This window comes from Chiloscyllium plagiosum, chromosome 10 (genome assembly GCF_004010195.1).
Source record: "Chiloscyllium plagiosum isolate BGI_BamShark_2017 chromosome 10, ASM401019v2, whole genome shotgun sequence".
NCBI classification, from domain to species: domain Eukaryota; kingdom Metazoa; phylum Chordata; class Chondrichthyes; order Orectolobiformes; family Hemiscylliidae; genus Chiloscyllium; species Chiloscyllium plagiosum.
Window position 1 is genome coordinate 56852121 of NC_057719.1, and position 26786 is coordinate 56878906.

The 26786-nt window shown below is 38.9% G+C and overlaps 1 protein-coding gene across 11 annotated transcripts in view; it reads right to left on the reverse strand.

Moving 5' to 3' along the window:
- ralgapa1 (Ral GTPase activating protein catalytic subunit alpha 1) overlaps positions 1–26786 on the reverse strand; it is a 311644-nt gene that overhangs the window by 133235 nt on the left and 151623 nt on the right. For all 11 annotated transcript variants that reach the window (XM_043697833.1, XM_043697826.1, XM_043697822.1 and 8 more), the window contains 9 exons: positions 22173–22328; positions 21418–21546; positions 16091–16216; positions 12596–12654; positions 12005–12113; positions 11799–11909; positions 7534–7602; positions 7311–7445; positions 2021–2204 (listed from right to left, as the gene is read on the reverse strand). In XM_043697833.1, the coding sequence (XP_043553768.1) occupies positions 2021–2204; positions 7311–7445; positions 7534–7602; positions 11799–11909; positions 12005–12113; positions 12596–12654; positions 16091–16216; positions 21418–21546; positions 22173–22328 (1078 nt within the window). The remainder of the gene's footprint in view (positions 1–2020; positions 2205–7310; positions 7446–7533; positions 7603–11798; positions 11910–12004; positions 12114–12595; positions 12655–16090; positions 16217–21417; positions 21547–22172; positions 22329–26786) is intronic.

Genomic DNA, 26786 nt, shown 5'->3' on the forward strand with positions numbered 1-26786 from the left:
GGATCTGGATAGTATCCAGGCTTGGGTTGACAAGTGACAAGTAATATTCCACACAAATACCAAGCAATGATCATCTTAAATAAGAGGCAGTCTAACCACACCCTCTTGACATTCATCACTGAATCCCCCATTTTCAATATTCTTAGGGTTATCATTGACGAGAAATGTAACCGGACTCCACTCATCTCTCACCTCATTATATCTTCTTGCTGGGTTAAAATCCTGAAACACTGGCCCTAATAGCCATGTGGATGGCCTTACACCCTCAGACTTCTGTTCATCACTTCCTCTGACTACTGCAAATAGAGATGAGCAATAAGCAATGGCTTAGCCATTGGAGAGGCAACCTGATAGAAGTTCATAAAATAATGAAACATGTAGACAGAGTTAATGGTAATTGTCTTTTCCCTAGGATGGGGGATTTCAAGACTAGGGGGCACATTATTAAGCTGAGAGGAGAGAGATTTAAAAAAGACAAGACAAGCAACATTTTTACACAGAGGGTGGTTCACGCGTGGAATGAACTTCTGGAAGAAGTGGCAGACGTGGGTACAATTACAACTTTTAAAAGACATTTAAATAGGTCCACGAGGTGGAAAGGTTTGTAAGGATAAAGGCCAGGAGCAGGCAGGTGGGACTAGTTTAGTTTGGGATTACGTTTGGCATTGACTCTTTCGACCGAAGGGTCTGTTTCCATGCTGTATGACTCTATGACTATAATCCCAACCAAACGAATCTCCAAACTCTGAGACCCAGGTCTCAGTTCTGCTCTCTGTAATTGTATCCTCATCTTCCAGACCCACAGACTGTAATCAGTGAAGATAAACAACAGCATCTTCCCCATGATAATCTTCAACAATGACACCCAGCAACGAAGTGCACTCAGCCCCCTATTGTACTCCCTCTACATTCACAACTGTGTGACCAACTTTGACTGAACACTATCTACAAGTTCGCAGATGACATCACTGATATATACATCAATGACTACTCAGAATACAGGAAGGAGATAGAGTGTTTTGTGTTGTGGTTCAATGATAACAATCTCTCCCTTGATGTCAGCAAAACTAAAGAACCGATCATTGACTTCAGGAAGAAAGGAGGATGACACTCCCCTATCTACATTAGTGGAGCTGAGGTGGAGATGGTGGAGAGCGTCAAATTCCTAGGAATGATGATAACCAACAATCTGTCCTAATCCACCCATATAGATGTGACAGTCAAGAAGGCATAACAATGCCTCTTCTTCCTCAGGAGGTTGAGGAAATTTGGCATATTCTTACAGGCCCTCACCAACCTTTACAGATGCACCATATAAAGCATTCTATCAAGGTGCATCACAGCTTGGTATAGCAACTGCTCTGCGCAGGACAGTAAGGAACGACAGAATGTCATGAACACAGCCCAGACCATCATGCAAGCCAACCTCCCATCCACGGAATCCATCTACACTTCTTGCTGCCATGGAAAGGCAGCTATCATCATCACAGACCTCTCCACCCCGGTTATACTCTCATCCAACCTCTTCCATCAGGGAAAAGATACAGAAGCTTAAACACATGTACCAGTGGGTTCAAGAACAGCTTCTTCCCTACTATTATTAGACTGCTGATAGATCTCTCTAATTTCATGTCGATCTTGCTTTTGTGCACTTCCTGTGCGGCCATAACCTTGTATGCCTCACTCGGTCTAAAAGCTTGATGATCTGTATGTCCTTGTACATTATGATCTGCATGTACTGCACAAAAAACTAAATTTTTCACTTTACTTAGGTAGGTGACAACAATAAATCAAATCAGACTGGGGTGTAGCATTTCAATGTTCCAAAAAGACAAACTAACATTGTTTTTGAAGAAATTGTAAGTCTAATCATCTATAGGCTAGAAAATTAAGAATTAAATTTCATAAAATTTCCTAGTGGGACTGAACCATTGATCCTTGCAACCCCACCATACTACAAGATGTTCCTTTGTTATTTTTAATGATTCTGATGTAAGGTTTTGGTTATCTTAATACATACCTTCTGTGACAGTTTGAAGCTTTGATGATCGCTCAGAATCAGGGGAATGCAAAGGCTCTGGTTCTTTCAAGCTTTCCAAATGTAAAAATGGATCATATTCAACAGAGGCAAGATCTGATAAGTTCAGAGGAAAGTATCTAGGATTACTGAAGTATTGGGCTCCATAAACACAGCCATGTAGCACCTGTAGAAAAATAAGGCAAAGATGCTTTACAAATAAAGACCAACACTCACGACTGAGAATGTTACCAAACAACTGACTTTCTCCTTATAGATTATCATGGGTTAATTAACAAAATTACAGAAACCAACTTTGAAAAGGCAAAGAAAAAGCAAGTGTCTCTGTGGTTGTAAAGCTAATGTTACAAAATAACTGTATATGTTATGCACATAGAAAAATCACAATTTATTCTTCGATCATACACAGATTTACAAACAGACAGGAACTGTTACCACAGCCATGAAACATTTGAAGGTACTCTTGCATGTTGCAGTTTGTCTACCTCATTGGAGATCAACTGATTTTGAACAGAATTCAAGGCTTATTTTGATGAAGTGAACAAATACATTAAACGGAATTTCAAATTAAAAGAATTTCAATTTGTATACAATCTCCAAGGAGTAACAAAAATAGCTGACTCAAACAGAAATTACGAGTGTAGAAAAAAAACTTAAACAAGATCATTTCAATTGTATTTTCATATCCTTGCTCAGAAACCATGCCATGAATCTATCTGTGAATGAGGCCCAGGATATCAATTACATTTCTCCAATCTATTTTTATAAATTTTAATCTCCTTTATTTAAAAAGAAATCAGGTTCAAAGTGAAAATATGTTCATAAGATTGGGTGATACGGTGATTCAGTGGTTAGCACTGCTGCCTCACAGTGCCAGGGACCCAGGTTTGATTCCACCCTGGCGACTGTCTGTGTGGAGTTTGCATATTTACCCCATGTCTGCATGGGTTTCCTCCCACAGTCCAATGATGTTGCAGGTTTGGTGGATTGGTCATGCTAAATTGCCCATAGTATCCAAGGTTGTGCAGCTAGGTAGATTAGCCATGGGAAATATAAGGTTCCAGGAATAGGATTGGGGGTGTGCGTGTGTCTAGGTGGGATGCTCTTCGGAAGGTCAGTGCAGACTTGATGGGCTGAATAGCCTGCTTCCACACTGTAGGATTTTATGATTTTATGAAGACTAGAGAGTCAAACTTAACTGGATCTATCAAAGCAGCTAGCAATTGGGAGAGTAACATCAAACATTAGTTTTGAATCAAATACTGAACTATTAATTGCTTGGCAGTTTACTAAAAAGAGACAAATTCAAAGCTTTTTGTTTGTATTCATCAGGATTGACAAGCAAGAAATAAAACTTGGAGAAGTGGGTGCTGATTAGTTAGAGCATAGGTGGCATGAAGCTGCAACAGGGACTGTCAATCTTAGATTAGATAAAGCTCAGATCAGGCAGGTAGATTCTGATTGGTAAGGATTTTGTCATGATGAATTCAGGAAGGGTTGCCAGTCTCCATGAGCCTTTTGTCAACAGAAAGATACAGTCCAAAAATAAATTCCACACACTTCGGTGTGTTAATATGCATAGCTTCTGATGTGCAAATATGTCACACTGTGAGTCTGACTGATAACCTTACATTGGTTTCTGATGCAATTCTTACCACAGTCAAGATTATTTAGAAAATGTTGTCCAATAGCAGAATCACATCTAATGCTGTACATGGTGTGGAGGCTTATGAGCATGGCCTGTTGAACATGAATGGCACACTGCAAATGGTCAAAAGGATGTGTTTGTTATGGTGTCCCAGCCATTGAGGAATATAGCCTTCATTTCAGTTGTCACACCAGCATTGAATTTCATATTACATTATTCTCTTGGGATGTGTTTTTGACTGATTGCAGCACCCTGTTAATGCATGAACCCTATTCGGGTGTTCACTACAAAGTAGCTAACTTTGCCAAACTTTTGAGGCCTCTGGCTTTCATGGTAATCTGAGGTACACTGGACACCATTCAGGTCCCAAAGTAGTGGTCTTACACGCTTTCAGGAGATTGGGTGATATAGGCCAAGGTATGACTTCAAGAAGGTATCTATTATCAAGCAAGCTACTTTAGATATGCATCAACTCAGTATCAAACTGACATGAACACTATGAGGAAAGAGAACTCATGAGATTGTTCCATTTCATGGAATTTCTTTACACAGCTGAGTAAATTCCATTCTGCACTCAAATTTACTAATGAAATATAGCAATCAACAAGTTCAATGTGTTACTTGAGAAATGTACTTATGGGTTGTCTACTATACACTATTTTTTGAAAGCCAAATTCACTGGTCAAAATACCTGTGGAAAATCCTCCAGTTCTGTGTGTTACAATATTAAGTTTATTGGCAACCTCTTAAAAAGAGTCCTAATCATTTGCTTATCATGTAAACTTGATGCTGAGGTAGGGCACATCAAAACTGTCCTACATGATAATGGCTCAAATCAACTTGTTGTACATTGGACAAATTCATAAAAAGGCCGACAACCAACAATTTTGGCCCTGAACAGTGTCAGTCTATCTTAGATTACTCTGAAAAGGGAAAGGTATCTGAGAAATTTGAACAGATGAAGTCACCCATTTCACATTGCTACTTTCAAGTAAACACAAGTAATTTTCTTCACTGACAGGATTCTGCCATAAAACCAATAAAGACTTCTTGCCTCGGATACAAATGAGTAATGTGACACACAGAATGAAAGAATTTTACGGAACAGGTCATTTGACCCATTGTGCCTGCACTAGCTCCTGCAAGAGCTACCCAGCTAGACTCATTCTCTAGCCCTCGAAATTTATCACTTTACAAATACATCTAGCTCTCCTTTTGAAAGTTCTATGGAACCTACCTCCACCAATCTTCCAGGTAGCACATTCCAAACAACTCTGAGAAAAGATGTTCCACTGCATCTCATTCCGAGCTCACTTACTGACAATCTTGAAACTGAGAGCCCTAGGGTTTCACCACTGGTGCACTGATTGTTATGCAGATCATATAGCAGGCTGCATCAAACAACATGTCCCTTTGACCATGTGCATCGTGAAGCATGTTGACGGTGATCAAGCAACCTATGCTTGCAAACCTTAGAACAATATATCCAAGGTAGATGTGATATAGCTGCTGAACATCATTTATTGAATATCTTCAACCGTGCTCAGAATTATCTGGGATATATCAATTAAACATCAACTAGGCTCACAGTGCAGTGAATTTGAATGTAACAGAAACTATGTATAGTAATACAGAAAGCGAGGAATGAGATTGCTGCGCATCTGGTGATGATCTTTGCATCCTCAGTGTCCACGGGAGTAGTAGTGGATGATTGGAGAGAGGTGAATGTTGTTCCTGTGTTCAAAAATAAGGGAATAGGGAAATCCCTGGGAAGTACAGACCAGTCAGTCTTACGTCTGTAGTAAGCAAGGTACTGGATAGGATTCTGAGAGGTACGATTTATGACTATTTGGAAAAACATAGTTTGGTTAAAGGTAGTCAGCATGGCTTTGTGAGGGGCAGGTCATGCCTTACAAGCTTAGTAAGCTCTTTGTGGTTGTGACAAGACAAGGTGACGAAGGTCAAGCAGTGGATGTGCTGTATATGGATTTCAGTAAGGCATTTGACAAGTTTCTCCACGGTAGGCTCATTCAGAAAGTTAGGATGTATGGGATACAGGAAAATTTGGCTGTCTGGATACAGAATTGGCTGGCCAAAAGAAGACAGCAAGAGGTAGTGGATGGAAAGTATTCTGCCTGGAGGTCAGTGACCAGTGGTGTCCCACAGAGATCTGCTCTGGGGCCTCTGCTCTTTGTAGTTTCTATAAATGATTTGGATGAAGAAGTGGAAAGCTGGGTTAATAAGTTTGACGATGACACAAAGGTCGGTGGGGGTGATAGATAGTGTCAAAGGCTGTTGCAGGCTATAAGACTGATAGGATGCAGAGCTGGGCTGAGAAGTGGCAGATGAAGTTCAAACTGGATAAATGCGAGGTGATTCATTTTGGAAGGTTGAACTTGAATGCTGAATACAGGGTTAAAGACAGGATTCTTGGCAGTGTGAAGAAACAGTGGGATCTTGGGGAGCATGAACATAGATCCCTCAAAGTTGCCATTCAGGTTGATAGGGTTGTTAAGAAGACATATGGTGTTTCATTAACAGGGGGATTGAGCGTAAGAGCCTCGAGGTTTTGCTGCAGCTCTATAAAACCCTGATTATACCACACTTGGAATATTGTGTCCAGTTCTCATTATAGGAAGTTAATAGATGCTTTAGAGGGGGTGCAGAGGAGATTTACCAGGATGCTGCCCAGACTGGAAGGCATGTCTTATGAAGAGAGGATGAGTGAGCTAGGGCTTTTCACACTGGAGAAAAGGAGGAAGAGAGGTCTCTTGATAGAGGTTTACAAGATGATAAGAGGCATAGATAGAGACCTTTTCCTAGGACAAAAATGGCTGTCACAAGGGGTCATAATTTTAAGGTGATTGGAGGAAGGTATAAGAGAGGTGTCAGAGGTAGATTCTTTATGCAGAGAGTGGTGGGTGCGTAGAATGCACTGCCAGCAGTGGTAGTAGAGTCAGAGACATTAGGGACATTTAAGTGACAGTTGGACAAGCACATGGACGGCAGTAAATTGTAGGTTAATCTGATCTCAGATTAAGATAAATGCTTGACACAACATCGTGGCCGAAGGGCCTGTACTGTGTTGTATGTTCCATGTTCTAACACAGATGTTTCATGAGGGTAAAGGGAATTTGCCCATATATTGCATCTTTTTCACTGAGAATAGAATTATAGAGACTAGCAGAGAATTTGCTGCATTCTCCACAGCAACTTTCTGACCCTATAATAGTAAACTTACACGCTCTGACTTTTGTCAGTTAAGATAGACTACCAACAGTTACAGGTGTATCTCCATGTCAACTATGTCTAGTACATCACTCTCTTCATATCAATTGTTTCTTTTCCAAGTTTGGTCTCTTACATGGCAGTTCTGATGATTACAGGATGAAAAGGCTTTGCCTTTGGTTCTCTTTTGACTCATGATTAAATAAAGAGCAACATTTGAAAAATAAAACTGAATGTTAGAAACGTATGCTGATCTGAAACAAACAGTTTTGCAATATCAGAAATTTACCAAAGCAATCAATTCAAGAGGTAACAGTATTACTTTGCAAAAATCTAAAGATAATTAATGCAAAGGCTTAAATGTAAATCATTATTACAACTATTATGGAAGTATACCTTGTAAATACAACTGAGAATGGATTTGTCGGCATTGTCCTTATCTTGCCCTGCAGCTTGGACTGCTTGCAAGAGTATTTTTAAAGGCAGCACCATGCACCAGTCCAACAGGCAAAGCAATAGGGATACCACCAGCTGTGAAGGACAAGTCACAAAAAAAAGTTATCAAAAGCCAAAATTTGCAAATCACCTTATTATCCACATAAATTGAACCTATGCATACCCTTTTATCTTGCTCATGCGGAGATACTTCTGTACTGGGTAACAGATAAGTAATTGTTGCCATTAATATCTAAACAAAAAGACAAAGACATGTATGTTATAACAAATAGCATCTTAATAATCCATAAAGGGATAATAGGTTTTTCAGAACAAAGAAAAAACATTCATAAGAATATAATGTTCCACAAAATTTTCTAACAAGTTCTCTTTTTAACAGGTGATCAAGAAAAATAAGTTTATTCTATTACATTCAAGATAGTCAGTGACAGCAATGAGTTTTCTGATTTTTATTGCAATTCATACTTTGCTCTAAAGTAAATTTATTGAAGCAGTACAAAAGACAAGTTGTATTAATCATATACAGATTTATCAACAGATCTCCTGTGGCATTGCATATGGATAATCACGATCAGAAGTTGCTTACATTAAAGAATCAAAGCCAGCAGGAGGAGGAGGAGACAGGAAGGAGTGAGGATGGAGTTGTCTGTTTCAATTTTGTTTAGGTGTGAATCAAACAGCAATTTGAAAAAAGGGAGCAATGTGGTTGCTGATTTCTAAAGAGGTCTGTTTTTAATTTGATTCCCATGCTATGGAAATGTTTGGTCCACCAAACTGTAGGCTCATCAAATGCACTGTTTAAAGTTTCTTTGCTAATACTTCATTTCAATTTTACTTCAGCCTTCAATTTGTTACATAATTTTGTTGTTTGTAGTGTATTATTCCATTTTGTTATTTTAAAGCAGTTAATTCTTTACTACTGTATTTCCTTGGAACTAAAATTACCTTCATAAACCTGTTTACAACACTAAAACTTAGTGTATCTCCCTTCCTACTATATTTGGATGTGTGCCCACACATCATGGAGTGCAATGGTTCAAAAAGGCATTTCATCAGCACCTTCTCGTTATGTAGGGATTAAGAATGCTCAAATAATGCTGGCGTAACTAGTTTTGAGCACGTCCTATTAAAGAATAAATAAGAAAACATATACTCCTAATTTCACTAATTTTAAAATTTTCCTCCTGCATTCTTGAGAGGGGAAGCTTTTAATTTCCCTTACAAGTAGCCCAGATACATAATGTTCTGTTACCTCACGTTACGCTCAATGCGATGCACATAATGTAACAATGTTGCAATGCGGAGATCATTCAAAGAAGGTGTAATTACAAAACAGGTAGGAATAGATGAAAGGCATTTGGCCCATTCAGTGAGATCAGTCACAGTCTTTTCCATTTAAATAACATTAAACATTTTTATTCTTCCTACCAAAGTGCATAACTTCACATTTTCCCGCATCATATTCCTTCTATCTTTTTGCCCACTCACTTTACCTGCTTTTAACCATCAGTAAATTCTGTACCATCCTCACTACTTGCCTTCTCACCTATTATGTCATTGCAAAGATGGTAATAGGGTATTGATTTCCATTATCCAAGTCATTAATATATACACACACATATATAGTAAATAATTATGGCTCCAGCACTAATCTCTATTGTACTCCACTCGTTACATACTTTCAGCCCGAAAATATACCTTTTTATGAATTAGTCAATCCTCCATCTATGTCAAAATACCATCCCCAACACCATGGGTTATTATCAAGCAGCTGTGTATGTGGTACATTACAGAAAACCTTTTGGAAAGCTAAATGGATTTACGTTTTCCTCTTTGCATATCCTCCTCAAAGGACAGTAATAAATTTGTCAGGCATGCTTCACTCTTCATGAAGTCATGTTGACTCTGCTTTATTATCCGAGAAGCAGGAGAATCGATGTTTCGGGCATAAGCCCTTCTTCAGGAATGAGAATAGTGTGCCAAGCGGGCTGAGATAAAAGGTTGGGGAGTGGGGGCGCTAGGAATACGACAGGTGGAAGGAGGTGGAGGTGAGGGTGAGGGTGAGGGTGATAGGCTGGAGAGGCGGTGGGGGCGGAGAGGTCTGGAAGAAGATTGCAGGTGAAAAGGTGGCGCTGAATCCAGGGGTTGGGACTGAGATAAGGTGGGGGGAGGGGAAATGAGGAATCTGGAGAAATCTACATTCATCCCGTGTGGTTGGAGGGTTCCGAGGCAGAAGATGAGGCGCTCTTCCTCCAGGCGTCGCGTGGCCAGGGTCTGGCGATGGAGGCCAAGGACCTGCATATCCTTGGCGGAGTGGGAGGGGGAGTTAAAGTGTTCAGCCATGGGGCGGTTAGGTTGGTTGGTGCCCCAGAGGTGTTCCTTGAAACGTTCCCAAGTAGGCGGCCTGTCTTCCCAATGTAGAGGAGACCACATCAGGTGCAGCGGATCCAGTAAATGATGTGTGTGGAGGTGCAGGTGATTTGCGACGGATATGGAAGGATCCACTGGGGCCTTTGAGGGAGGTGAGGGGGGAGGTGCGGGTGCAAGTTTTGCATTTCTTGCGGTTGCAGGGGAAGGTGCCGGGAGTGGAGGTTGGGTTGGTGGGGGATGTGGACCTGACCAGGGAGTCGCGGAGGGAGTGGTCCTGCTCCTCGGATGCTGCCTGGCCTACTGCACTTTTCCAGCACCACACTTTTCAACTCTGGTCTCCAGCATCTGCAGTCCTCACTTTCTCCTAGTTCTGCTTGATTATATTATGTATTTCCAAATGCTCTGTTATTACATCATTTAAAAAAGTCTCTTAACCTTTTCCATATGACAGATGTTAAGCTAATGTGTTCTCTAACGGTGTTTGCTAACTTTGGCATCGCTCTCCCTTTTTATATATTTAAGAAAGCTCTTAGTGTACATGTTCATATTAATGATTAATTTTTGTTACATTTTATCTTTTCCTTTTCAAATTGATACTACCTTCACTTCCAGGTTAGTGAGAAATACACAGCAACTGACTGACTTGGAAAATTATTTATCAATTCAAAAGTCACAGCTCACAGCAACTGCTGCAGGAAAAGTAACTGGTTTTCTTCAAATTTTAAACCACGGAGAACAGGCAGCTTCGGCTGGGAAGAACAACTGTACATGTCTGTGTAACTCACTTCCCATTCCAACCTGCTTAGTTAGCCGAGAACCAATCAGCTTCAATTTAGACAACTCTTGGTTCCTTATGATTTGCACACTGCATGAACCAAAAGCCACAAACACAGAGCTCACATTATGTGACAAATTTCCTGCTGCGAAATTTAGCCATCCAGATAAATCCCAAACACGACATGAAGGAGTCCTGGTAAAATAAGGACAATGGGAATCGGTGGGAAACTCTCCACTGAATAGAAACTAATAAGCACAAAGGAAGCTAGTTCTTGCTGTTGCTGGTGAATCAGTCCCAGAACATTGCTGCACCAATTTCTCAGCATCCTTCATGTATTTCAATGACCTCCACTCCAACACAAAGTCATTAAGGAGTTTTGCAGTGATAATTTCACAATGTTCAGTACCACTTTTGACTCTTCAGTTAATAAAGTTGTGTGTGCCACATGCTCCAACTCCCGAACATTTGGCCTTGGATTGATAAGGACACTACACAAATGCCATGTAAGATCATACCTAACATGACAGAATCAACATTACCATTACTCAACTCCCAGCTACCAAAATCAGGGTGAGGTCTTATTACTGACCAGAAATTGAACTGAATGACCCTTAAAATACTGAGGCCACAAGAACACGTCATGGGCTTGGAATTCTGCTTGGAATTCTGATGAAGGAGCGTCGCTCCGAAAGCTAGTGTGCTTCCAATTAAACCTGTTGGACTATAACCTGATGTTGTGTGATTTTTAACTTTGTGCACCTCAGTCCAACACCGGCATCTCCAAATCAAGAATTCAACAGCATCCACGATAAGGGTTGCCTGCTTGATTGGCAAACCTCTATTTACTTGCTCCACCATGAAAGCACTGAATACTTTATAATTTTAGTTTTATTTTAAATTCATTTAAGGAATGTTGGTATCCCTGACTAGGCCAAGATTTCTGATCCATCCCTAAATGTCTTTGAGAAAGCTGTAGTGAGTTGCATTCTTGAACTACTGTAGTTCTTGGAATGTAGGTTCATTGACAGTGCTGTTAGGATGGGAGTTCTAAGATTTAAACCCAGTGACAGTGGGGTATATAATGTGCTGCATTACATGTGATTTATCTCTTTGTAAACTAATCAGCACCTATATTTACTCAACACAAGTATACAGTGTCATAGACAAAAAGATTAGTTGAATAAACTTTACTGGCTGAATCTTCATTGGAAACACTTTGACAGGCAAATACTTAACCAACAGAAATAAAATCAATAAATGCCTCAAGAAATACCTCTCACCTCAAGCATTTTTTTTGGAGAATCTGGTGGATAATTCTGAAGTTTGTCCACATAATTGATCAATAAATGCAAAATATCACAAGCCACCTGTGCAACCGCTTTGTTTGGAAACTGTAAAACATTAACAACTTAATTCTTACAATTGTTGTATTTTTTTTTCCAAAAGCTGATGAATTAAGAAAAAACATTGTTAAAACATTACTTACCTTTAAAGTTACACAAATTACATTTAGAGCATCTTTGATTTGTGGATGGCGAGTATCATGTACCAATTCTTCACAGAGCCAAATGCCAAGGCTACAAAGTGCAACACATCTGTAAAATAGAGACAGTAATGCATATCATGCAAGCATAAGCTATCTAGATATGGTCAAGAATATATAGAATATAAAATCCTATTTTCTATTTCATAGGCTCATTGTGAAATCATCTGAAAGTAAGCAATGTAGCTTTCAGAAAACTTACTTTAATTTTTAGTCTTACTACAGATCATCGTAAAATCAAAAACTAAGTAATCCAACCATCCTGTTACATCGGTCAGAAACCATCACCTGGAGTCAGAGGCAAAGCAAATCCAACTCCCACTGATCTCATAAATACTTCCTTAAGAGATCTAGTAACTTCTGGCAGGAACCTTGCCTCTTACAAATTGATTTTTATGTTGTTCAAAAGGGAATTCCCAGGAAAATGCAGTGATGGCATCCAGCTGGCCAGCAGTCAACTACATCAAAGAATTTTGGGATGGTTAATAGTGAAATTACTTTTTTAAAAATTACAGATGAAATAAAGCTACTTGCCTAGCTGGTCCAGAAGGCTCTTCCCTTGCTGATTTTAAAATGCTCTTAATTACAAGTTCCTATGATATCAAATTGAAAATATAAAGAATATATAAAAATATAGTAAGTGTCATCAAACAAAGAGTACTAAAAAGCTGACGAAAAACTTTAGCACACAGATATTTCAAAATAAATGCCCAATGCAATATTGCCCCATTGCAACAAATCAGTAACTCTCAAAGTTCAAGATTTATTTTCAGAAAAATAAAAGCAATGAACAATTTTAAAATACCAGTAACTTGAAAAATAAATTAATATATTTAGATTTCAAATAAGCGTACAATCACTTCTTTTACGTTTAAAAGAAAATTCAGAAAAGTTCCCATAAAATCAACTCCATTCAAGATTATTTGAATTTGCTTGAAGAAAGCATATTAGAAATAAGATATTATCAAATTGTATCATCTTAAATGATCATACTAAATAAGATTTAATAAGTTTGTGGTGCGTCATATGCCAAAAAAAGTTCTACACAGGAACAATGCAGATTTTATTTAGAGAATTAAGTCTGATATTTAAAAATCTCACTGGACTAAATGAGGTTTGGATGGATAGCACTAGTACATTGTGATGAAGGGTAATAAGAAGTGATGTTAAATTCACCTATTGTCTCTCCAGATGTTGAATTCTCAGTCTCTGCTGCATTGTCAAAAGGAGTATTAAACTTATATTAGGAAAAGAATAGTGATGATAATATCATTACAAATTATGAGTGGTGGTTAGGTTCTCTTTTAGAGATAATCACTGTCTGGCATGCATCTCATTTTCCACGTATCAGCCCAAGTCTGTATTTTGTCCAGGTTTTGTTGCCTGTGGACATGGTCTGCTTTCATACATAAGAAGTCACAAATGATGATATTCATTGTACAGTCATGAGCAAACATGCTCACTTCTGACCTCATGAAAGAAAAAGATCATCGATGAAGCAACTGAAGATAGACATGCCTAGGATACTACCACGAGGAACACTTTCATTGCTGTCCTTGGAATGAGATGATTTCCCTTCAATAAGCATAACCATTTTGTTTGTGCTAGGTATGACTACAAACAAAGTTTAGTTTCCAAACAATTCCAGTTTTACTCAGATTCCTGATGCCATACTCAAACAAATGCTGCCTTGATGTCAAGGGTAGTCACATTCAGGATTTCAGCTCTTTTGTTCATATTTGGGGCAAGACTGCAATGAAGTCAGAACAATGAGGTTTTGGTACAATCCAAACTGAGCATTGGTGAGCAGGTTCTTGATGAGTAAGTGCGATAGTCCCTTTTAGGTTTTCAACATTTAACTGGAAGAAACTATGAGTGACCTAACATGGAGTGTCTGACATTACAGAGGCAGTGAAGAAACACTGGAGAGATAGAGATGGTTGTCATTAGCGATCCATTTAATTATGGCAACATGGCTGAATGCTTGCATTTTTTAAAAACTACATTCAGCACTATATTTTTATATGAAAAATCAACCCTTTCTACTCATAAGACAAATGACAGATTTAGAAACAAGAGATTCAAAGATCTGCAATGAAACTGTACAGGGAATTCTTTTTGCCACAGATACCATCTTGGTACAGATGAAATCCAATTTAAAATCACACAACACCAGGTTATAGTCCAATTGGTTTATTTGGAGGCACTAGATTTCGAAGCTAGTTTTCCAAATAAACCAGTTGGACCAGAACCTGGTCTTGTGTGATGTTTAAACTTGTCCACCACAGTCCAACACCGGCTCCTCCAAATCATGACCAAATCAAATGGCAGTAAAAAGGTACAGGAAACTTTGATCTACATGATCTTGTGAATAAATTTGAACAAGTGTGCTTTAATTTTAATTGATGCACTAGAAACAGCTCAAAGATCTAAATTTTGTTGTCAACAGCAAATGAATGGCACTAGCTATCCATTACACTTGACCATACTTTCTACAGACTTCTGCACGGGAACTGTCAAGGGTTAAAATTCATTTTCAGCACAGCACCCTCTAAAGAGGTTCATCAAATAAATTTAAAAATACATACTTAGGTATGCAGAGCCTGAATCCTAGATATAAACTAGAATGGTTAATTTAATGCCAAATTTAACAACTAAATCAGAACAGAAGAAAGGAAAGTCATTGGATTAAGAGGGAATACAAATGGAGAAATATGAAAGGCTATTAATTTGAAATGCTATACTGGTTTCTCGCTTTGTACATGCTGTCTGATCTTACTATTTAAAGCATTTTCCATCTTTAATGTTATTAAAATTGATTTTTGTCAAAAGTTAACAATGACTAAAATCTTAATGGGTGAGGCTGTACACTTAATGTTCCATGCTGGAGAGGTTCTCTGGCAGAAATTAAAACCAATCACACTTAAAGATTTACTTACGCTGATGTTTTCCAATCATAGTCATACACAATAGAAACAGGCCCTTCGGCTCACCATGTCTGTGCTGATGAACAACTATACTAATCCCATTTACCTGCACTTGTTTCACAGCCTTCCATGCCATGGCATTTTAAGTACTTGTTCAGATGCTTCTTAAATGTTGAGTGAATACCAGCCTCTACCACCATCTGAGGCAGCCTGTTCCTTATTTCTACCATCTTTTGGGTGAAAAAACTTTTCGCCTATGTCATCAGGTTCTTCTGATAGTATGGTGACCATAACTGTACACAGTATACTATCTGTGGTGCAAACAATGCTCTATAAAGTTGCAACAAGTCTTCCCTGCTCCTATATTCTACACCCCAGCTAATGAAAGCAAACATCCCGTATGCCTTCTTCACTATCTTATCAATTTAAGCTGACACCCACAGGATTCTATAGACTGATACACCATGGTCCCTTTTAGCTACATGTTTATCTGACCTATCTTTCTATACTTGTACACAGTTGCATGCGACACTGGAAGCAATCTGGGGATTAGAACATTAGCCCTCATCTACTAAACTACTACTTAACTCTCTAAATTGCTCATTTTTTTTAAACCATGACATGCAGCATGACTGCTGGCAATTCACCCTCCCCCTTCAAAATACCCTGCACCCGCTTGAGACATCCCTGGCCCAAGCACCACGGACTTTCATTTGCAGCCACAGAACTGCTTGCCAGGTGAAATTAGTGAGAATCTATCGTGCATGACAACTTTGTGACTTCGCACATTTTTTGGTGTGAAACCTGAAGCAGAAATTCTGCTTCAAGAGGGCAACTCATATAACAGTTTTCTGAATTTGCATGTTCTGTAGAAATTACTGTCATCTCCACATTTTAACAATGATGGGACTGATACTTGTTATTTTAATCAGAGGATTAGAGTCACAAATTTTAATTTGGTGAAGAATGGAGTAGAGTATATGTAAACAAAGAAATTAAGACAAAATATTGGATTGTAATTTGTGCTTTGGAGGACCAGGTACAAAAAAAAAAATTGGGAACAATTCAACACATCAAGCACCATTTGCTTGAGAAATCTTACCTTAACATCATCACATTTTGTTGATAAAATGTCCACAAGAGAAGGCTGTAAAGTAGGGAGGTCGACATATATATTTGGGAAACAGACTAAAGAGCCCAATAGAATCTGCGCTTCTACTCTTGGAGCCTGTAATGAAAGAAGAATATATATGGAAATTCCAGGCAAATCAAATTAAATCATAATTTAATTCATATTTAATACTGGCTTTACAATTAGAAAATCTAGACCCATTTACTAAAACAATGGTAAATCTATTTTTATTGAAAGACCAATTTTTTTGTTGTTTGAAAATATTACTTAATGACTAATTAGTATATTCTGGTAGAGTATTACTTTGGCAAATTTGTGGCAATATATAAGATTATTGCCCTTTTCATTCATTTAATTGGATATGCAACTGTAGAATGCGTACAATTCTTCCAAAACTTTTGATTCCGCATTTCTTCTTTGTTAGGGCATCTCTACTGGTTCATGCTGCTGACATATCACCCACATTACTATCGTGCACGATTAGCTATGACAGCAAGGGTAACTGGATCATTTACACTAAAAACAGAAAATGCTAGAGAAACTCAGCCAACAGAAAGACAGCAAAGAGAAATATTGAAATATTAACTTATACTGGACTTGAAATGTGAACTCAGTTTCACTCTCTACAGATGCTGCCAGTTGCTACGTTTCATCAGTTTTTCTGTTTTTACTTCAAATTACAGCATCTTCAGTATTTTGCTTTCATTTAATTGATTGATGACCACAGTCAAGATCATTACAGTCTCATATATTCACTATGAATATAAAAACTTTACAAACAAAAAATACAGGAATTGATGGAGAACACATCAACAAGGATTCATCTAAGCAGCCTTAGATGGTAGAAGAATGCAAATTATGTTATCTTCAGCAGTAACTTTGCTGTGATGAGCTAAATTGGTATAGATCAGATCGTCAGACTATACAGCTAGACAAATACTGCACTTACCTAATGAACTGCAACCGTAAAATAATCTTCATTATTTAGTATAATAACAGAAGAAAACTAGTTTGATATTTTAATGCTCAGGGAAAATCTCGATATTATTCAATGAAAGAAAAATTCAATTTTTAAAAGTACATTGATTGCTCTGTTCATAAATGTTTTAGAAAGAAATCAGTGTCAAAGAACTTGCCACAATCGAAAATGTCAGCAAGACATTCTTTCAGATCTAAACAAAAGGCAACCGGAAGTCCTATGAAATGTTCAATTTTCAAAGGGAATACTTGATTATTACGGTGTTTAAAGTTTGAAATTGGAGAAATACCAGTGATTGAAGTACCACATTAGAAGTCTTGAGTATTGCTGAGTTTTCGTTTGACATTCATCAGGACAATTTGCAAAACTGCAAGCTGAAAGGGAAAATGAACATTTATACTCCTAATTTGTTCTGCTGACATGTAAGAAATTGGATATTCTGGGGGTTGTATTCTTCTGTCTTGCAGGCAGGATGTGACAATCTAATCATACTCTGTAAATAGTGTTTTAAGGAATAACCTTATTTCCAGAAACAATGTGAGATTATGTAAATACTTTAGTTTGTTTTTGGGTGGCATGTGACTATGGGGGAGTGGCAGGGGCTTGTGTCTTGTGTGCATGACTGACTGCGATGTCAAATCTGCTAGAAAGGAGAACTGTTCCCTTGTTTAGAGAGCTTCTCTTGACACGCTTCGCAAGCATTGCGAGGAATGTTGAGTGATCTTCCAAAGTTTGTACTTGCTTAATAAATTTTGGTTCACATAAGTTGGCATATTGCATTTGCATCAAGTGCGTAAGAATCTTGAGAAAAAGAACCTAACACTCTATGAGAGGAGAATGCTGATTGATTGGCAACTGGTCACTGATTGATAGAGGCACTTCCATAGAATGCACCTATTAATCCTGATTGACAGTTAACTGTTCGGATTTGTTTAAGTTTTAAATCAGGCAGGTTGACTCTGATGGTCAGGGTAGTGCTCTGAGGAATAAAACTGTGAATGGTTCTCAACTACTTTGTTGACTTGAAACACGTACAGTGAGTGCACACATATTTCCTGTTTGCAAAGGACGGGGTTCTGCATTCACTTCTAGTACATGCTAGTGCGCCACACACTGTGAGCCCACATAGACAATTAGCCAAACTGAACTAAACCCAGGTCTCTGGCACCGTGAGGCAGTTGTGTTAACCACTGAGCCATAGCTCCTAATACTGGACATTGTATTGTGAGCTCTGCAAGCATGGGTTGGCCAGGTAGGGTCAGTACCTTGTTTGTTGTGAATAGATAAAAGGAATATCCTGTTAGAAATAAACCACCAGTACTACACACCAGGCAACACATTTGCTCTGACATTCAAATATCATATGGAATTTAATTTAGATAAATGCGAAGTGCTGCATATTGGAAAGCAAATCTTAGCAGGACTTAAGACATTTAATTGTATGGTCCTGGGGAGTGCTGCTGAACAAAGAGACCTTGGAGTGCAGGTTCATAGCTCCTTGAAAGTAGAGTCGCAGGTAGATAGGATAGTGAAGGCGGCGTTTGATATGTTTTCCTTTATTGGTCAAAGTATTGAGGACAGGAGTTGGGAGGTCATATTGCGGCTGTACAGGACATTGGTTAGACCACTTTTGCAATACTGTGTGCAACTCTGGTCTCCTTCTTATCGGAAGGATGTTGTGAAACTTGAAAGGGTTCAGAAAAGATTTACAAGGATGTTGCCAGGGTTGGAGGATTTGAGTGAGAGGGAGAGGTTGAATAGACTGGGGCTGTTTTCCTGAGAGCTTTGGAGGCTGAGGGGTGACCTTATAGAGGTTTATAAAATCATGAGGGGCATGGATAGGGAAAATAGACAAGGTCTTTTCTTTGGGACGGAGGAGTCCAGAATTAGAGGGCCAACCAGATATCCCAACCCAATCTGGTCCCACTTCCCAGCATCCCGCCCATATCACTCCAAACCCTTCCTATTCATATACCCATCCAGAAGCCTTTTAAATGTTGCAATTGTACCAGCCTCCACCACTTCGTCTGGCAGCTCATTCCATACACGTCCCACTCTCTACATGAAAAAGTTGCCTCTTAGGTCTCTTTTACATCTTTCCCCTCTCACCCTAAACCTATGCCCTCTAGTTCCGGACTCCCCTATCTCAGGGAAAAGACTTTGTTTATTTATCCTATCCATGCCCCTCAGGACTTTATAAACCTCTCGATGGTCACCCTCAGCCTCTGACGCTCCAGGGAAAACAGCCCCAGCCTATTCAACCTCTCCCGTTGGCTCAAATGCTCCAACCCTGGCAACATCCTTGTAAATCTTTTCCGAAGACTTTCAAGTTTCACAACATCTTTCCAATATTCCAAAAGTAGCCTAATCAACGTCCTGTACAGCCATAACATGACCTCCCAACTCCTGTACTCAATACTGTGAGCAATAAAGGAAAGCACACCAAATGCCTCCTTCACTATCCTATTTACGTGCAACTCCTCTTTCAAGGAGCTTATGAACCTGCACTCCAAGGTCTCTTTGTTCAGTAGCACTCCCCAGGATCTTACCATTAAATGGTTCAGCCCTGCTAAGATCTGCTTTCCCAAAATGCAGCACCTCATGGTGATTTAAATTAAACTCCATCTGCCATTTCTCAGCCCATTGGCCCATCTGATCAAGATCCCGTTGTAATCTGAGGTAACCTTCTTCGCTGTCCACTACACCTCCAATTTCGGTGTCATCTGCAAACTTACTAACTATACCTCTTATGCTCACATCCAAATCATTTATATAAATGATGAAAAGTAGTGGACCCAACACCGATCCTTGTGGCACTCCACTGGTCACAGGCCTCCAGTCTCAAAAACAACCCTTCACCACCACCCCGTCATATACCTTTGAGCCAGTCCTGTATCCAAATGGCTAGTTCTCCCTGTGTTCCTTGAGATCTAACTTTGCTAACCAGTTTCCCATGGGGAACCTTGTCGAACGCCTTACTGATGTCCATATAGATCACATCTGCCCTCTGCCCTCATCAATCCCCTTTTGTTACTTCTTCAAAAAACTCAATCAAGTTTGTGAGACATGATTTCCCACGCACATAGCCATGCTGACTATCCCTAATCAGTTCTTGCCTTTCCAAATACATGTACACCCTGTCTCTCAGGATTCCCTCCAACAACTTGCCCACCACCGACATCAGGCTCACTGGTCTACAGTTCCCTGGCTTGTCCTTACCACCTTTCTTAAACAGTGGTACCATGTTAGCTAACCTCCAGTCTTCCGGCACCTCACCTGTGACTATTGATGATACAAATATCTCAGCAAGAGGCCCAGCATTCACTTCCTTAGCTTCCCACAGAGTTCTGGAGTATCTCCTCCATCTCCCGTGGCTCCTGTATCTGAAATGTGTGCAACAGGAGGAAACTAGCAGTCTCGTGATGCCTATTATGCAGTTGCAATGAGTGGTATTTGCCACTAACAGGATGCTGCTATCAAGTTAAAGAAAAATGTCTGCCTATCAAATAATTGCATAATATGGCATACGAATTTCAAAGCTGGTATGATGCCAGGTTTGTATGTCATTCATCCCGATGATTCGTGGATCGTATCAAACTGCATTTCCCTTCAGTCATTCAATCAAGTACCAACAAGCAAGGACAAAAACAGAAGTTGCTGCAAAAGCTCAGCGGGTCTGGCAGCATCTATGAAGTGAAATCAGAGTTAACGTTTCGGGTCCAGTGATACTTCCTCAAAACTTGGACCCGCAATCTTAATTCTGATTTCTCTTCACAGATGCTGCCAGACCTGTTGAGCTTTTCCAACATCTTGTTTTTGGTTTTGATTTACAGCATCCACAGGTCATTCAGATTTTATCAACAAGAAAGGTACTGTTTGCATCCAAATAGTTCATGCTAACAATATCTTCAATAGGGTCCAACATTTGATGCGATTCTTCAATTGGACAATATTTGCTGGATAATTATGAGTGCGCAAAGAATTATACTGACAACCAACTGTCACTCAGGGTCACGCTGTGATATACATGCTGGTATTGGAACTATATATATTGATTTTGTATTCTGATAAAATGTCCTGATGAGTGCAAGACAAAAGCCTCATAAAATGATTCTTTTTACAGCAAATTTCAAGTTCTGTGGTACTGAACATTTCCAAACATTAATATTTATTAATTCCAGATGACATGCCCACACATTACCTCTTAATTCCACATATTTTTCCTGTTGACTACAGAAATCACAAAGTAATGTTTACTGAATTTTCAAAATAAGCTACATTAATTAATCAGAAAATATAGTAATATGTATTGACTTACATTAAGTGAAGAAGAGAATGTTACTTTACTAGCAGCAACTATAAAATCCCAAATTAGCATGGTAGCACCAGGCAACCCAATAGAAAAGAACCTTGGAGAACAATGCTTGATGATGGTGTTCACAATATCCTAAAGTATTTTAAAAAATAAGATTAAAACAGAAGACAACTAAAATGGACAGTTTCTCATTGTGTACATCAAATAGAACAAGCAATAACGTTGATCTTAAAGTGCAACTGCTGACACTTAGCACAGTGCTCCAAACAAATCAAATGCAGAAATTATTTGCTAATTACATTAATGCAGCAAATATACTGAAGCAATACCTCAGATGTAAGGTTTATACACATTACCAGAAATGATAGACCTGCGAGTTTTGCAACAGTATGCTTATTTTTACCCACCACTCTAAGATTATTCACTTCATTGGTTTTCTTCTTTTCTCTTCTCAATTATAGCACTTGCTGGAAAAACTACTTGCAAAGCACATGCAAGATTAATTATCTGTTCAAAGTTTTAATTTTTCTTTGCTCTGGTCCAGGTCTAATTGGCTTATTCCAATTATCTTGAGTGTGGTAGCAAAATACCTCAAACCTACATTGCTTGTAATGGAACAGTCACTAGCCCTGAAAATCTTCAACGAGCAAAAACAAAAAATTTACAACAATAGCAACTTTAACCTGAAACTTTAAATTAAATAACAAATTCTGGACATCTGAAAATACACAAATAGACTTTAAACAGGAAAAGCTAACCTGATCAAGATTTAAGAGTCCACTGTGCATTATATTGTAGAAGTGAACCAGAAAATCAGAATTAGGCGAAACATCTTGACGTCGTTTCATAATTTTGCAGATAAGCTTGTATGCATGCAGCTTTCCTTGCTTGTATTTTTCTGGTAATGTTGTTGCCTAATTAAAAAAAAATAAAATTTAGCATCAAATATGGTGTTCAGAAAAAGTTATTGCTTATTAATTACTGAAAGTTGCAGCTTGAATTAGACTGTTATTTTTCACGTACAAGATTTAATTACACGATCTCTACTGCTCATTGATTAAAGGTCTGAAAAGAATTTCAGTCCCGTTTCCAGTTCACAGATATAAGTAAAACAATGTCCAATGACTATAATTACAGGAATGAATAAATCAGTCCCCATTGTGTCGCAGTAATTAGAAACAGGACTACAGGCTGGTAGGTATAGGGAATGCTGGATGACTAAAGAAATTGAGGGTTTGGTTAAGAAAAAGAAGGAAGCATATTTAAGGTATTGACAAGATAGATCGAGTGTAAAGTATAAGATTATAAAGGCAATAGGAGTATACTTAAGAGGGAAATCAGGAGGACAAAAAGGGGACATCAGATAGCTGTGGCAAATAGAATTAAGGAGAATCCAAAGGGTTTTTACAAATACATTAAGGACAAAAGGGTAACGAGGGAGAGAATAGGGCCCCTCAAAGATCAGCAAGGTGGCCTTTGTGTGGAGCCGCAGAAAATGAGGGAGATACTAAATGAGTATTTCGCATCAGTATTTACTGTGGAAAAGAACATGGAAGATATAGAATGTGGGGAAATACATGGTGACATCTTGCAAAATGTCCATATTACACAGGAGGAAGTGCTGGATGTCTTGAAACACAAAGGTGTATAAATCCCCAGGAACTGATCAGGTGTACCCAAGAACTCTGTGGAAGCCAGAGAAGTGATTGCTGGGCCTCTTGCTGAGATATTTGTATCATTGATAGTCACAGGTGAGGTGCCGGAAGACTGGAGGTTGGCTAATGTGGTGCCACTGTTTAAGAACAGTAAGGAGGAGTAAGGTGACTATAGACCAATGAGCTTGACATTGGTGGTGGGCAAGTTGTTGGAGGGAATCCCGAGGGACAGGATGTACATGTATTTGGAAAGGCGAGGACTTATCAGGGATAGTCAACTTGGCTTTGTGCGTGGGAAATCATGTCTCACAAACTTGATTGAGTTTTTTGAAGTAACAAAGAGGATTGATGAGGGCAGAGCAGTAGATGTAATCTATATGGATTTCAGAAAGGCTTTCAACAAGGTTCTCCGAAGGGGGACTGGTTAGCAAGGTTAGATCTCACGGAATACAGGGAGAACTAACCATTTGGATACAAAACTGGCTCAGATAGAAGACAGAGTGGTGGTGGAGTGTTGTTTTTCAGACTGGAGGCCTGTGACCAATGGAGTGCCGCAAGGATCGGTGCTGGGTCTACTACTTTTTGTCATTTACATAAATGATTTGGATGTGAGCATAAGAGGTACAGTTAGTAAGTTTGCAGATGACACCAAAATTGGAGGTGTAGTGGACAGCGAAGAAAGTTACCTCAGATTACAACAGGATCTTGACCAGATGGGCCAATGGTCTGAGAAATGGCAGATGGAGTTTAATTCAGATAAGAGATCTATGGGGCAACTCTTTCACACAAAGGGTGGTACGTGTATGGAATGAGCTGCCAGAGGAAGTGGTGGAGGCTGGTACAACTGCAACATTTAAGAGCCATTTGGATAGGTATATGAATAGAAAGGGTTTGGGGAGATATGGGCTGGGTGCTGGCAGGTGGGACTAGATTGGATTGGGATATCTGGTCAGCATGAACGGATTGGACCAAAGGGTCTGTTTCCATGTTGTACTTCTCTATGACTCTAAATGCAAGTTGCTGCATTTTGGGAAAGCAAAACTTAGCAGGACTTATACACTTAATGGTAAGGTCCTAGGGAGTGTTGCTGAACAAAGAGACCTAGGAGTGCAGGTTCATAGCTCCTTGAAAGTGGAGTCGCAGGTGGATAGGATAATGAAGAAGGCGTTTAGTATGCTTCCTTTTATTGGTCAGAGTATTGAGTACAGGAGTTGGGAGGTCATGTTGCGGCTGTACAGGACGTTGATTAGGCCACTTTTGGAATATCGGAAAGATGTTGTGAAACTTGAAAGGGTTCAGAAAAGATTTACAAGGATGTTGCCAGTGTTGGAATACTGCATGCAATTCTGGTCTCTTTCCTATCGGGAAGATGTTGTGAAACTTGAAAGGATTCAGAAAAGATTGACAAGGATGTTGCCAGGGTTGGATGATTTGAGCTATAGGGAGAGGCTGAACAGGCTGGGGCTATTTTCCCTGAAGCGTTGGAGGTTGAAGGGTGACCTTAGAGAGGTCTACAAAATCATGAAGGGCATGGATACGATGAACAGGCAAAGTCTTTTCCCTGGGGTCAGGGAGTCAAGAACTAGAGGGCTTAGGTTCAGGGTGAGAGGGGAAAGATAAAGAAGAGACTTAAGGGGCAATGTTTTCATGCAGAGGGTGGTACGTGTATGGAATTAGCTGTCAGAGGAAGTGGTGGAGGCTGGTACAATTGCAACATTTAAGAGGCATTTGGATGGGTACACGAATGGAAGGGTTTGGAGGAATATGGGCCGGGTGCTGGCAGTTGCGACTATCTGGTCGGGATGGACGGGTTGGACCAAAGGATCTGTTTCCATGCTGTACATCTCTATGATTCTATGATAATCTGCAGTAATATACAAAAGTTGAAATTGAGATAGCTAAATTTATTCCATTTAACACACTGTTAATTGCATCCTCTGAACAGTACCACTGCATGCTTGCACTGACATGAGGGTACTATTTCATGTGAGAAGGTGACATGTGCTTCCAGTACAAGCAGGGCCATATGAATTTGACAGAGCTTCCAAACAGATCAGTATTAATATATTTAAACAAAGAATTAATAAATAGATGAATATGATGTAAGTACCAAATGACTCCATAATTCAATGTAAATATTTCCATTTTAATTCTTTATAATCTTCTAACTTGAAGAATTGAACACATACTGGCTGATCACCCATTTTCTACACTTCCTAAACTTGAGGTCATCCAAGACTATGCCACTCAGGTTTTAACTTGCTGCAATTCCTACTCCTGATTAATTCTGGGCTTGCTGACTTAGATTGGTTTGGTTCAAGTAATGTTTTGACTTGAAAGTTCTGTTCCTGGTTTTCAGGGGGATGATGATTTAGTGGGGAAAGTTGCTTCGTTCTATGCTATAAATGTTTATGATTCTGTACCAATTATTATTTGCAATGAATAGTTTGGTGATTTTATTACTATTGTTAACCATGTGATTTACAACACAATCCTCTGGTTTTGGCCATTAATTTTGCACTAAAATAGATCCTCAAGTTTTCCTATCACCTTATAAGTTTGAACATATCGCAACATGATATTTTGACACTTTATCATGAAGTGACAACTGTGCCACTAATGTTCATACCACTGATAGAAATATTTTGATAATATTTCGAAACAATCCGTTTTTTCCATAATCAACACAAAACAATAATAAGTGCACTTATTCAATGTCTAAATCCTGATAATGAAAGCAGTATACAATGTTTAATAATTGCATTTCCCTTTTTCTTCAACAGTTAATAAATGTAAATTAAGTCAAGCCAAATGTAGAAAAAATAAGAATGAACCACATCAAGATGTATGGATGACACAAATGAGAAACCTTGATGATGATTAAGGACATTAACCTATTTTATTATGCAGCATTAAATATTTAAGCATTCTATAAAACAGTAAAACAATTCATTCTAAAAATCTGGATCTAAAAATCATTGTGGCATACTACTATACACAAAACAGCCAGATAAGATGCTCAATGGCACCAATAAACTTAGTGCACCAACAAAAGAGAATTATAACGACAGTCGTGTATTAAACAGAATTAATGCTGAAATACACACTTTCCTTGAAAATATGAACCATCCATAGAAACAAACAGAAATATGTCTAAGAATTATGGACTATAATTATATGACCAACAACTAAGTATGAATATAATATATTCTGCAGCTTCAGGTCTAGGCGGCTGTAGGCCAAAGGTGGATGTTCAAGAGATGAGATCTTATATCTGAGGGTTATAGGGTAGAAAACAATTACAGAAATGGGGAGGGCATGGCCATAGTGGAGCCTGAAAACAAGGATAAGAACTTAAAAATTGATTTCTTGATTCCTCTGGTCGTCAATGAAAGCTAAGATTCTGAGCAAATGGCAACCTGGTGAACTATAAATTTTGGAACTCAAAACAAGTCAAAAAGAAAATAAACCTAGATCTGGACGGACATTGAAAGAGTTGACATTCCCCATTACAAAACTTGTGAATCCAGCAGCCACTTTGGCAGTTCCACGTGCAGCTGAAAAAAGGAATCTCAGAAATCATGACAAGGTTTGACCCGAGGGTTGCATGAGTCCTTCGATGTTTGATTTGATCAAACGAGGGTTCATGTTCAGGAAAGGAGAGAGTGATAACGCTTGAAATATGGCTGCATTTGACAGAGTGCAGACTCAAAGAAT